Source organism: Electrophorus electricus, chromosome 11 (genome assembly GCF_041902795.1).
Source record: "Electrophorus electricus isolate QZ-2024a chromosome 11, ASM4190279v1, whole genome shotgun sequence".
NCBI classification, from domain to species: domain Eukaryota; kingdom Metazoa; phylum Chordata; class Actinopteri; order Gymnotiformes; family Gymnotidae; genus Electrophorus; species Electrophorus electricus.
Window position 1 is genome coordinate 65,001 of NC_137507.1, and position 13,280 is coordinate 78,280.

A 13,280-nucleotide genomic window follows, 5' to 3' on the forward strand; every position below is an offset into this window, starting at 1 on the left:
ACACGACCAGACGGTATACTTGAGAAAACTCGAACAATTATCTACCTAGGGTTAGCTAGTTATCTTTGAGTAATCATGCGGACAGTGTAGCCTAAGGTAACCATGACATGTTAGACCCTATATTGAAAGCAGGAATTGCATTTGAACAATACAAATATGACAACCATAAATGATCTCTATGGGGGGAAAAATCAGGCGGGCAAACTCAGTACTCTACTCGCAGACAGCAGGAATAGCACCAGAGATAGGTAGCCAATTTCTCATCCTGTAGAAATAGTATAAACTATAGTGTGTGGAAGTTTCTTTTAATATTTGAAAATACTGTTTAGCTGAGCGTGTTAAAGTTTGCAAAATGTGTTACAGCTTCATTTAAAGTGAAAGTCACAGAACAAAAATGTCAAAGATCACTACTTTTGTTTGAATTAACCTTTTTGTCTCGCGCTAATTCGTAAAATATAAGTGAGAAGTTAGCCAAAATTGTTCCACGTTAGGATTAGGGTTCCGGTTAGGGTTCAAACTAACTCACGAACCGCTGACAACACAACTCCCGGGCAGAAAGCTCCTTTGCTCGTTTATTCCGGCTCGTATGTTTCATAGCTAGGTTAGCTAGCGTAGCATGGCTAAGCTGCGCGCGAGATAACTCGTTGGCTAATCAAAACAACACGTAGAGAACACAACACTTATTCACCTACTAGTGCACCAAACGTGTGGAGCAGAGCCTTTTATGTTGTGGAGAGGGTTAGAGCCTTTTCGTCCTGCCCAGGTTAGCTACAGTAACGCTGTAGTAGAGTAGCCAGCTAGCTTTAGCTCGCTAAGCACAGCGGTTTGATTCGCTACCGGCTTCGTGAGGAGGGCTAGCAAACCTACCCTAGCTAACTAGTCTGCAGAACTGCACTATCGCAATACACACTACAGATATTGTACTGTGACAGACAACATAATTGAACAACCTTTAATGGACGTATTTCTTTCAATGACACCCAGTTTGCCTTTACCTTTAAAGTAATTATTCGCCTTCTCCTTGAGTTTCTCAGCCTTCGCATTCCGTTCCTCCTCCGCCATCTTCTCACTGCCAAAATCCGTTACGCTGGTCATCAGAACTCGAGCTGGTGTCGTAAATATGACTGAATTTACGACTTTTTTCAAACCAGGTTCAAAAATTACTTAATGGGAAGGCTGTACTAGACCTGAATTATATAGTTTAATAAACATTTTCATAATCTGTGGATGCAGATATTTTACGTATCAATAATAATGATGGTGGTTATTAAAATGGTTTGCTTTGCAATGTTTTGCCCTGGCCTGCAGAGGGCAGCACATGTCTGCTCAATACAGGGAGTGTTGTCATGGGCCTCCTAAAAACCTGTGGTTGTTTGAACGTTTGTCATAACAATATGTGCTAATAACTGCTCAGACATTTTTCTCATTGAGAAACAAGGGTTTTCAATTACATATGGCCTGTTAGTTCCATGAATTTTAAATGTACTTTACATATATGGTCAACCCTTCCTGGCTTTCCAGTTCCCCTATGTTGCAGATTGTTTGGGCTTCTCGTTGAACTGGTTTAAGCACTTGTACTTCTGGGAAATGAAAAGCAGTTGGATCAAGGGAACATATGGGAGGGCAGCGTAGCACAGATGTAGATGTTAGTCACACATAGGCCTGTGATCTGACACACAGCACCTGCCCCCACATAATGTTTGGGAAAAACACCATGTAACTTCAAATTAAAACCACACCAGCTCTCACAGTTATGAGTGCCTCACTGCTTATACACACAAAAACAGCACTGCACCTGTGAACTGTGTGGGCTGTTGAATTCTTTCTTACTCTTCCAAAAAAACAAACAAACAAACCCTGATTTATAAGGTCTGACTAAATTAGAATTTTTCCTCTTTAAAGAACTTGCAACAAATCAGAGCTCTTGCACAGTTACTGTCTTATAAAAAGGGAATGTGAGACATGTTCAACCTTCCTGAACTGGAGTGATATCATGACTCAAAGTAAGATTAACTTGACACAGTCATCCACACAGAAGAGGTATTGGTGGATATAGGGGGTGGGGAAGGAGCCTGACTCACTGGGGACATCCCATGTAGGAGTAACAGAGGCCAGCCACCAGGAGTGAATCACCAGCCTCATCAAACAACCTAAGAAATGACCATCAAAGTGTGAGCAAACTTTCACTCTCTGATGTTTGAGGAGTGAGCCACTCTGCCCGGTGACATTAGAACTTGGCTTTCATTCCTGTTACAGAGTAAACAGTAGTGGGGTCTTGATGCAGGTGAGAAACAGGAAGAGAAAAATGAGTGGAAACGATCCCTGGGAGGGGGGTATGATGCCCATTGATGTAGAACAGACATGAAGGAAGTCAGCGAGGCAGACAGAGGGGGTGGAAGAAAGTCATAGTCATATATTTTCAAAAGGTAATTGAATTTTTTAAAGTTAAATGTCAGTTTTCTTGTGTAACTTTATGTCCACATTTTCTGTAGACTATATCAAATAACTTTAAATTGGAAATATGTATACACAATACTTTTTTATAAAAGGTTATAAAAGTAATATGATGTCATAAATTGGTTATTAAATATTAAATATTGTAATTACACTGAGATTTGAAGATTTTTTCACTAAAAATGACAGACATATAGTTTCTATTTTCATAGGCACACCATTGTATTATAATACAGACTGTAGCTGCAGTTCCAGTATAGTACAGACTGTAGATACAGATAGTTCTTTTTCTGCTACACCAGTCCAATCAATCCCACTGGTTGTGGAATGGTAGTTTCTAACTGAAAGTTAAACCCAAGTGATCCTCAACTGCCTAATTATATGACAGATTTTCTACATAAAATGGATCATGGTGTTATTGCAGTTATGAAAATGGTTATTAACAAACTGAAGTTTAAGAGGAATCCTGTTAAATGTTCTAATGTCTGGGATGTTATTTTACTATAGCAGTGTCTCCAACTCCAGATGTCACGAGGTCCGCACTTTCAGTATCATTTCCTAGTAAAATTAAGGGCAAATAAAATGTCTTATTCTTTAAAGTAGGAAGAAGGGACTCAATCCCATCTGCTGATGTGTGGGTGCTTAATTAATTTACAATAAAGACACTTATCAAATGCTTTATACATGCTATACTTTTGTTTAATAAACAGTAGTCAGGTATCTTAACTGAAATTTTCCTTTTGAACATAACTACAAGTCTCACATTTGACACCCCATATAAATATATAGTAGTTGATGGGCATGAGAAAGTGTGAGTCTATATGAGCCAAGAGGAAGAACCTTAGTACTGTGGTAGAACATTAGAACATTCGTACTGTGGTAGAACATTCGTACTGTGGTAGAACATTAGTACTGTGGTAGAACATTAGAACATTTGTACTGTGGTAGAACATTAGTACTGTGGTAGAACATCAGGACATTCGTACTGTACTAGAACATTAGAATATTAGTACTGTGGTAGAAGATTACTACTGTGGTAGAACATTAGAACACCTGGTGGAGCAAAGTACTAGTATCATGAAGGTTGTGGGTTTGATTTCCAGGGAGCATGCATGCTATCAACTGATAATTGTATGTACGTTGCTCAGGATAAAAATGTTTGCTACATTCTGAAAATGTAAGTAACGTAAATGTTAGACATTCCAGTGAGTTGGCAGTGTTGTTGCTTACAGTCACCAAGCACCTAACATTTTAAGAGCGTATACATGGGTTATTAATACTCTAATACCCAAACCTGTTAAGTGTGTATACATGGGTTATTAACACTCTAGTACACAAATGTTCTTCTGACAAGACACACAGAGATCCAGGAGTGAAATGTAAATTTATGAACTCCTCCACCCTGCCTCTTGTGTGCCAATATCCCACACCCATATATGTTACATATGGCTGGAGTTTTCCCACACAAAGTCATTTAAATATTTTCTTTTCCTTTCAGATCCAAAGTCAGGCAGGGGCCTTTTACAACCTATAACACATCATGTCTGAACCATGGAATTAACACATTCTGCATTTAAATACTTATATTCTGACTGCACTATCTTTGCAGACATCAAACACGGTTCTGTTTTTTGGTGGTGGTGGGGGTGGGGGGGAGGTTGAGTAAATGACCATGGTGTATGAAAATGTAGGTAAAGCTATGCTGTTCTCTGAGTGATAACTAATGAAAAAAGTGCAACTCCTCTCCTATCATCTTGTGTGTCTGGTAAGGTGTGGGTGCTTGGAGTCTGGTGGAGGGAAGGGCATTTATTATAATCACAAGTATTTTTTAAATAGGTATCAGGGGGTGAGGCCCGGCCAAGAAGCAGTTCAAAAAGAATCAGAGATAAGTCACTGTTTGAGTAAATAAATGCTGATTTGTCCAGTCACACCCTTCCGCTCAACCCTCATCCACCCCCTCCCCCCACCACCCAGCTCTCACTTTCTCTCTTCATTTCCTTCTTCAAGCTTTAAAACATGGCTATAATGGGGGAGGGGCTGTATGCTCTGTGCTATTTTGAGGCTTTTAATGGCATTCAGTTTGTCTATCAAGCTATATCAGGGTGAGTTTGTAATGCCCCATCATGACTGTGTATGTTAAGGTGTCTTGATGGCATATTACAGGTGCTGTGTGGTGCAAAATGTAAATGTACTATGTAAATCAGTTTTATGAAATGTAAATGTCTTATGTAAATGTAAATGTAATATGTAAATATAAATGTCCTATGTAAATCAGCCTTTATGAAACTGACATTGAATGTTTAGGAATGAAAAACAGAAACTGATGTGGTGAAAAAAAAAAACTATATAATGCATACCTGACTGAAAACACAGCCTTTTTAACTTTCATTGTGTATACACACACACACAATCAGAGAGAGACACTGAGAAATGGAAGAAGAAAGAGTGTGCATGTTTGCAGTTTTTTAAGCATCTGTTTACATTTCTCATGGAGCTGTTTAAGATGCAGGGTATTTACTCAGTGGATGTTCTGAAGTATGCTGAACTCCTCCTTGCCATGTGCAGTGGATGTTCTGAAGTCTTTAAACCCTAACCCTAACACTTTCCCTAACCCTAACACTTACCCTACCCTTCATCCTGTCTGCCCAATGGAGTTTATAGACCCATTACACCATTCAGATAAATTTCTACAAGTGGCAGATTTAGAAGCTAGACTGGTAGATAAGATATGTCTTAATTAGAAGTAGTTTTTTATTTGAATTTTAGGCCTATTCCCATTACCTAAATCAGTGTTTTGCTTTACAGGGGTTCCTGGCATCAACTATTTTTTGTCAAAATTGCTACTGCCGGTCAAAATTTCATTTTTGCTATGAGAACGAATATGATTAGTTTTTAGGGCTGTCTTGTTTCTAGGTTTACCCTTCATTATTATGTTTCTGATGCTAAAGCAGAATGTTTGCCTTCATTTTAAACCTCAATTCAATGAGGATACCTATTGACTGTTATGAGTTCTAAGGCAAGCTCATGGTGACGGTAATGCTGGGTTATGTGAGTTAAGATCTAGCCACAGTAGATACCCAGCCATGGTAGAGCCTCAGGACCAAGGCATCATTTTTTATGAATCTCCCATGACATAAGTGAACCCCGCTTAACTGTAAAACTTCACTTTATGAGTTAATGTTTCCATTACTAAAACAAACAAATAAGCAAACAAAGGGTTTAGTGAGTCTCCATGGACATCCACTAGCCTGCCCAGGGGGACAGGCAGGACATCGTGGCCCCACTAATTTCTAGAGTTATGTTTACCCTTTAATTACTCGTAAACTCATAATGTGGATCTGTGGAGGGTAATGGGGGGGAGAGGATTCTTGTGTTTTATTTAATGAAGCCATAATAGCTCCCTCCAGGTCCGCTGGTACTGCATAATCATTATGACGGATTAAGAACACAGCAGGCCGTGAAGATGGGCAGGATACAGAGGTGAGCCGTCGTTGAACAACACAGACGTTTATTAACACGGAACAAAATGAAACTAAAACATGAAGAACGGCATTATGCTAGCAAGACAAACACAATAAACGGCTAAACACAGTGAGTGGCAGAAGCAAAGGTAACAATAGAGATATGTGAGAAAGATGGAGTGAAACATAGACAAAGAATGACTATAACACAAGGATGTAAATATACGTTATCAACCACTTTAAAGAGGGACAGGTGTAACACATAACTGACTAACAAAGGAGGGGCGTGGCCATGTAGACAGACAGACACACACACACACACACACACACACACACAAAGAAGATATCACACGGACATGGGGAGCAGTCAAGGAGGAGGGGCCAGGTTGTGACCCAAGCTAAATATATAATGTACATAAATAAGATCAGTTCTAAATATCTAATTTACATAAATTATGTCAGTTCTAAAAACAAACAGTGGAGTAAAATATATGACACTTCTCAAAAGCCAGCATGAGGATATGCAGGAACAGAGCATTTTGGGGGATTTGTCAGACTCTCTGTTTGGCTTGGGAACTTGTGAGAGACAGGTAACCGCGTGAACCTTGGCTTGGCCTTTTCCCTACTGTCCTGTCCTCCTGTTGCTTTCCTCCACTCTCCCTTCTCAGCAGTGGTTCTCATTTCCCCTCACTTCCTTCCTGCCTCCATGTACAGGCAATATGTCACCTTTGTAACTACCATTTTACTTCTCCACTTTGACATCAGATGTGGACGAGTGTCCACTAACACACAGAGACCATATCTGTCCCCAGCAGGATGAGAATCAGCCATCTCCCACTCACCCTCCCACTCAGACACCTCCCACTCACCCTCCCACTCAGACACCTCCCACTAACCCTCCTACTGAGACACCTCACACTTACCCTCCCACTCACAGACACTAACATCAGACCATTGTTCTCAGTCTGCCACATGCTGTGATGTTTGTGTATTTTCTTCCACTTTATTACTTTTGAAGCGATGACCACTGCCAGCCTGCAGTGACAGCATGCATGGCAAGTGACTCAGGCTGCACCTCTGTATGCCATTCTAGATGACTGTCTCCTAGCGAACCATGCAGTGTGTATGGCTGTGTGTGAGTACACAGGGAAGCAAAATAACCCACTGCACAGTTTTCAGATGTGCCGTTAGCAAGTAGAGCAGCTGCTTAACAGGGCTGAGGTGAGCAAAGTGTGTGTAGGTTTTTAAAAACATTTTTCAACAAATTCTCCCACACAAAATTCATCTCACAAACACAGCCACACATATGCAATTATACTTCTATCCCTTGTGGCACAAAAAAACTAAGGCATTCTCAAATAGAAATATTAAAATATATAATGTGTGTCAGGGTTAGGGTTAGGGTTAGGTATATAACGTGAGTGTTTTAGGGTTAGGGTTAGGTAAATAATATATGTGTGTTAGGGTTAGGGTTAGGTAAATAACATAAGTGTGTTAGGATTAGGATTAGGTATGTAACGTAAGTGTGCAATTAATACTCATACTGGAGAATGTTGGAATTAGTGTGAAACCCATACTGCCAGAAAATGATTTATCACTTCTTCCTCACTGGGTGGCCTACAAAAGGGTAGTCATGGGATAGTCTCTGAAAAAATAGTGGGAACATTTCAGCTAATTGTCCACATAGTTAGACAAGTACAGTCTCCAAGACACTGTGGGAATATTTGATCTGATTGTCCACATAGTTAGACTGACTATCACAGTCTCTAAGACTGTCAAAACAGCTCATCACTCACTGAGTCATCAGAAATTATTTTATCCCCTTTAGGGCCATGCACCAGGGTTATGGTTATGGTTAGGGTTAACTCTACGACACAATGTTTCATTAACTTTCTGAAGAAAATGAGTGCAAGTGAATTATGTGTTTAGTGCATACAGCGAGGAGCTCTGTGGTGTTTAATTGTGTAAAAAAACTTACAAGCAGTAAGATGGGGGAAAATCCCATCCAGGTTTGATCATATATGAACTCAATGCTCACCATAAGCCTAACTGTAACCCTAACCTTAACTGTAAACCTAAGTGTAACCCTAACCTTAACTGTAACCTTAACTGTAACTGTAACCCTAACTCACTGCTCACCTTGCTTGTACTACAGAAAATACAGTTACTACATGACCAAGAAGCCTGTTAGAGACCAACAACGTGCCAAAGAGTACTAGTATTGGTCACAGAAAATTGATGAGATGTGTGATTGTGTGTGTGTGTGTGTGTTGTGCGCACGTGCATGTATGTGAGTGTGTGCGTGCATATGTGTGCGTGCGTGTGTATTATTTCTGAGTCTGTGTGTACGTGTGTGTGCATATGTTATGTATGCGTGTGTGTGTTCATAAGTTTTTGTGTGCATGTGTATGTGTGTGTTTGCATGTGTGTGTGTGTGTATGTGTGTTTGTATACATGGTTGGGAGCTCGTGGGGGGAAGTGACTGTGCCACTTGGTCAGGCACTGACTGGCATGAATAAAGATCTAGTGGTCTTGCTCTATTTAACTCCCCCTCGAATCACCTTCCTCTGTATGTGTGTGTAGGTGTGAGAGACTGAGAGAGTGGGGGAACTGCTTATATATACTTATGTTTACACATTTATCTTTTATTACTTATATGTGACTGCTTCTCTAATTGTGTGTGTGTGAGTCTGTGGGAGTATGTGTGCGACACTGTGTGTGTATGCATGAGACTGTACGCATGTCTGTGTAAGACTGTGCAGGTGTGAGACTATGTTTGTGTGTATGAAACTGTGCTTAAGACTGTGTGTGTGTGTGTGTGAAAGAGAGACTGTGTCTGTGTGCATGAGACTGTGCGCATGTATGTGTATAAGAGAGGGTGTGCATGAGACTGTGTATGTGTGTGTGACACTGTGTGTGTATATATTCATGAGATTGTGTGCCTGACTGTGTGTGTGACTTGCGCATGTGTGGGACTGTGTGTGTGTATGAAACTGTGTGTGTGTATGTGTGTGTGAGACTGTGTGTGGAATGATTGTAAGTCCCCCCAAAGGCAACTTTAACTTTAATTAGAGCCACTACTTCTCTACCCGTCCTTCTCTTCCACACCATATCGCTTCTTGGAATTGAGTTGCATCAGATTCAATCCCTTCACTGAAAGCAGGTGGGGAAACGTCTTGCTGCTTTCTCATACTTGAGCAGGTTTTATTACACATATATGAGAAAGCAGTTATCCCACACAGTCAGGAAACACCAGAGAGGCGAGCACTAGATAGATATGTTGATATACATCTATCCTGGCCTTTTAAACAAAAAGTTTCTCGGCATACCTGTTTTTTTTTTTTTTACCGCACACATACACACTCATACACCCACCCACCCTTACACAACACCACATATACACACCCACCCATTCACACAACCACACATACACCCCGACCCATACACACAACCCCCCACACACAACCACACAGACAGCCACACATACACCCACACACCCATACATAACACCACATATACCCACACCCACTCATACACAACACCACATATACACACAACCACACACACACCAACCCACCCACCCTTACAGAAAACCACACATACATACAACCATTCATACAGCCACACATACACAACACCACATATACACACAACCACACATACACACACATACACCAATACACACAACCACACGTACACACACCCATAGACATAACCACAAACACACACACACCCATACATACAACCACACATACAAGTGGTTTGTGTGGAGTGACAGAAGGACTGCATTATGAAATGGTCAGAAAGAGAAGGAAGTCACAGGTCCATGGGGAATTGAGAGAAACATTAAAGAGAAGAGAAGATAGCAAGAGAAGAGGAAACACTGAGAGAGAGAGGAAGAGAGAAGAAAGAAAAAGAGACAGAGGCAAGAGTAGAGAGAAAGAGTAAAAAAAAGAAAGACAGTGAGAAAGAGAAAGAGAGTGAGAAACTGTACCCACCAGTTCCACCTCCACACCAGTGTCACTGCATCTACCAGCTCCACCTGATCCTAGATCAGTTTTATATTGTGAGGCTTGACTGCTGGAAAATATTATATACATGTGACATCACACATAGGACATCACGTCATGGACTCATCACACTCGCTAAACAAATTAAACAATGTTGTCCATAAAAAGTAAATAAATGTAAAATGAATTAACTGTATTGCAGATTTTTACAGTAATGTATCTGTGATGTAATTGCTGACACTTCATTACTCAATTTTAAATTAGTTTCAGTAAACTAGTACCAGAGTTTTCTTGAGTTACTTTCTGAAAGATTAATTTCAGCCAAACTAAGTTTGTCATTGTCTGAGGATCTAAAAGCTAATTCATAGCATTTTCCACAAATCTATGCAGCGATCATTATTATATTATTATCATACTGTCATTATTATCATTATCATTATCATATCATTATTATATCATTATACATTCAACAACATGATACCTATAGTGCTCAAATCATTCTGGAACTATAACAACTCATAAAGTCAGTATCAGTGATGCGGAAGTAGATAAGTGTCATGTGCCTAACTCTGACCCTAACCCTGACCTTAACCCTAACCCTGACCCTGAGCCTAACCCTAACCCTAATCCTAACCTTGACCCTGACCTTAACCCTGAGTGTTACACTAGGGTGCACTGTGTGATGAGCCAAATGTTTTCCTGAACACTTCTATGATTTTTTTAAAAATCAGGGGCACATGAAAAAGACAAATAAAACATGTTGAAATTAGCCTGTGCTTGAATACATCAGAGAAAGAGAACTTTATATAACGTTGAGCGGTTCAGAGGCGGACGCATGTGCGGAGAAGAGTGAGATTTATTATTGGAAAATCCAAAATCAGAGTCATTGTAGCAGTCCAGGGTCATAGAGCCAACACGGAGAGTACGGGGATACATAATTAAACAAACAAAACACACGAAGGCAAACAGGGGAAGCAGGCTATAACGAAGGCTAGGAAACACAAAGTCTAAGAAAAACACAAAGGCACAGAGTACAAAGAAACACAACCATTTGAATAAATATGCAATGAACAGCATCGACACCAGTAACATGACAGGGTTTAAATACATGAACTTAACAAGGTAGAAACGAGGGACAGGTGTAAGCAATCAAACAAGGGGCAGAGAAAATGAAACTACAGCATGGAACTAAAATAACACAAGACAGGGAAAACACGGAACACCAAAGCTGGAAGGGACTAATCAGGACACTTTAGTTCAGGGGGTGTGTACAAGTTGAGAAAAACAGAATAACAGACAGACTCTTCTTTTAAAAGTTTTCTTAGGGTTTATATTTAATACCAGAAATCCGTGATATCAAGAGATATCATGAGTCCAAGTACTACATCCTAGTACTACATCCTGCCACTGTAGTGGGGATGCTCATACATGAGCCAGTGGCCGTCCAACACGTGGCAGAAGTAGCAGCTGCCGGTCCAGTGGTAGCAATCAGTGAAGGAGTCGCAGTTGTCTGTCACCTCTGGCCAATAAGGTTCTCCCTGTCATATATCACTCTGTAGGCTCCCTGTGCTGTTTGAGAAGAGAACCAAGCCTGTCACATTGGTAATGACGCTGTTGTAACATGTCCGTTCACTAACCTAAGTCAGATCTAAAGTCCTACCATGGAGATCAGGCTGCAGGACCTGGGCCAGCTGCTCCCACCCCACAGGCCCAGGCAGTCTGTGTACACGCTCCTCCTGTGGAAGTGCTGGCTGCCCATGTAGTTGGTGTGGTCATAGACCATCCAGCAACCACTCTCCACCCTGCAGGAGTGACAACAGTTTGCCTACCCTTCCCATGGTCATGATGCGTAGGCATAAGAGCTGACGATCTGATAATCAATGTTGTTTCTAGCTGGTGAGCTGACCCTGGATCTGGGTTTAACCCTGGCATTTATACCTGATCCAAAACCAAAGAACATGTACTGCCTATTGTGAAAATCCCTGACCAAGCAGCAAGGACCCATGCAGGTCCTTTCCATGTGCTTAGTCTCCAGAAGCCTTTCGAACAGATGCTGTGTGAAACATAGTGTGACCTTGTCCTTTAGGTCTTTAGATTCTGAATTACAGGTTTGGTCCTTTTCCATTTCAACATGCATGTTTTGAGCATTTGTTGCTTGAAAGTTTTATGAGAGCACATATTACACTCTATTACATATTACGTAATGAACCATGTCCGTGTTATGCATGACATTAGAGAACACTGTTTAGTTTTGAACAAGTTTGACTGGGGGATGCCCAGGACATTTTACTCTCATTAACTACTGCACCTCCCCCAGGGCCCATCTGTTTCAAGTCCTTTGAAGTTCCTGCTTCTTTAAGACTGGGGATTTACCCTAAAGGGACACCTTTCCTCAAAGGCGTGGACTTGGTTGGTTTCTGGAGCCATGGTTGGTTCCACTCCTGATTGAGCTGATGCTAGATTTAGCCTGCTCACTGACCTCTCATGCTCAGGCTGGGCACAAGTGCTAACTGTATGATAGGGCTATACATGGTTTAGATATTATTATCTTGTAGCTATAAAGATGTGGTTGCCCTCTGTCTGATGCTACTAATAATGCTATTAATATATCATTACTAATGAATGGCATTGCATTCATTAGTACTATGACCACTAGCCAATGGTTTATTATTGTTCTATTAGAATCACCCTTCTTTTAGAGGCAGACAGGCCTCTACATGATCTACTGTAAGTGTTAGACTTCAAATAATGGTCACATAAATGGTTTTATATGAAATACCACAAAAGGGGTCAGTGAAATATAAATATTATAGAAGCCAAGAAGCATCTCATCCAGAAAGGAACCCTCCATAGTCTTTTCTACTCCTGGAAGCTTTGTTGACCAAAAACAGCAAAACTGTTTTCACTCACTATGACTGTGACTAATAAGCACGTATGACTGTTCGTTTACCCATTTTGGGTTTCACAGGGAATTGGAGCTGCTCAGTAAACACAACATCCCACCCCCACCGTATCTACTCTGACTGTTATGTGACAGATGTGTGTATGTGTCCTTGGAGTTAGTGCTGCTTGCTATGACACTACATTAGTTAGTAGGTGTTAAAGGCAGGCTGTGACTGAGGGAACAGCGTGGAGCTCTGGCTGAACTCCAGCCAGAAGGTCAAGGCTAAAACAGGTCAGCACTGTGCTGAGGAGAAAATCAACTCAGCAGCTTGGGGGAATTTCCTGACCCACAAAACCTCAATGAACTCATCTGACCCCAGACCCTCTGACCCCTGACCCAGCTGCACTCATGCCCATTTGACTTCTGTCCCATGGATCAATGAGAAGAATGAATTTTAAGTGTTTACACAGG

At 40.9% G+C, this 13,280-nt stretch overlaps 2 protein-coding genes across 2 annotated transcripts in view; both read right to left on the reverse strand.

The window, feature by feature from the left end:
• ppp5c (protein phosphatase 5, catalytic subunit) overlaps positions 1–1,103 on the reverse strand; it is a 30,468-nt gene extending 29,365 nt beyond the window's left edge. The window contains exon 1 of the mRNA XM_035528510.2: positions 996–1,103. Coding sequence (XP_035384403.2) covers positions 996–1,095 — 100 coding nt within the window. The 5' untranslated portion in view covers positions 1,096–1,103. The remainder of the gene's footprint in view (positions 1–995) is intronic.
• Positions 1,104–10,722: 9,619 nt separating this feature from the next.
• On the reverse strand, positions 10,723–12,352 carry LOC118241748 (gamma-crystallin M2-like). Its single transcript, XM_081723102.1, has 3 exons — positions 12,299–12,352; positions 11,586–11,750; positions 10,723–11,463 (listed from the first exon to the last, which is right to left on the reverse strand). Exons 1-3 carry the CDS (start codon positions 12,350–12,352, stop codon positions 11,320–11,322), a joined length of 363 nt encoding a protein of 120 aa, XP_081579228.1. The 3' UTR covers positions 10,723–11,319.
• Between the last annotated feature and the right edge of the window lie 928 nt (positions 12,353–13,280).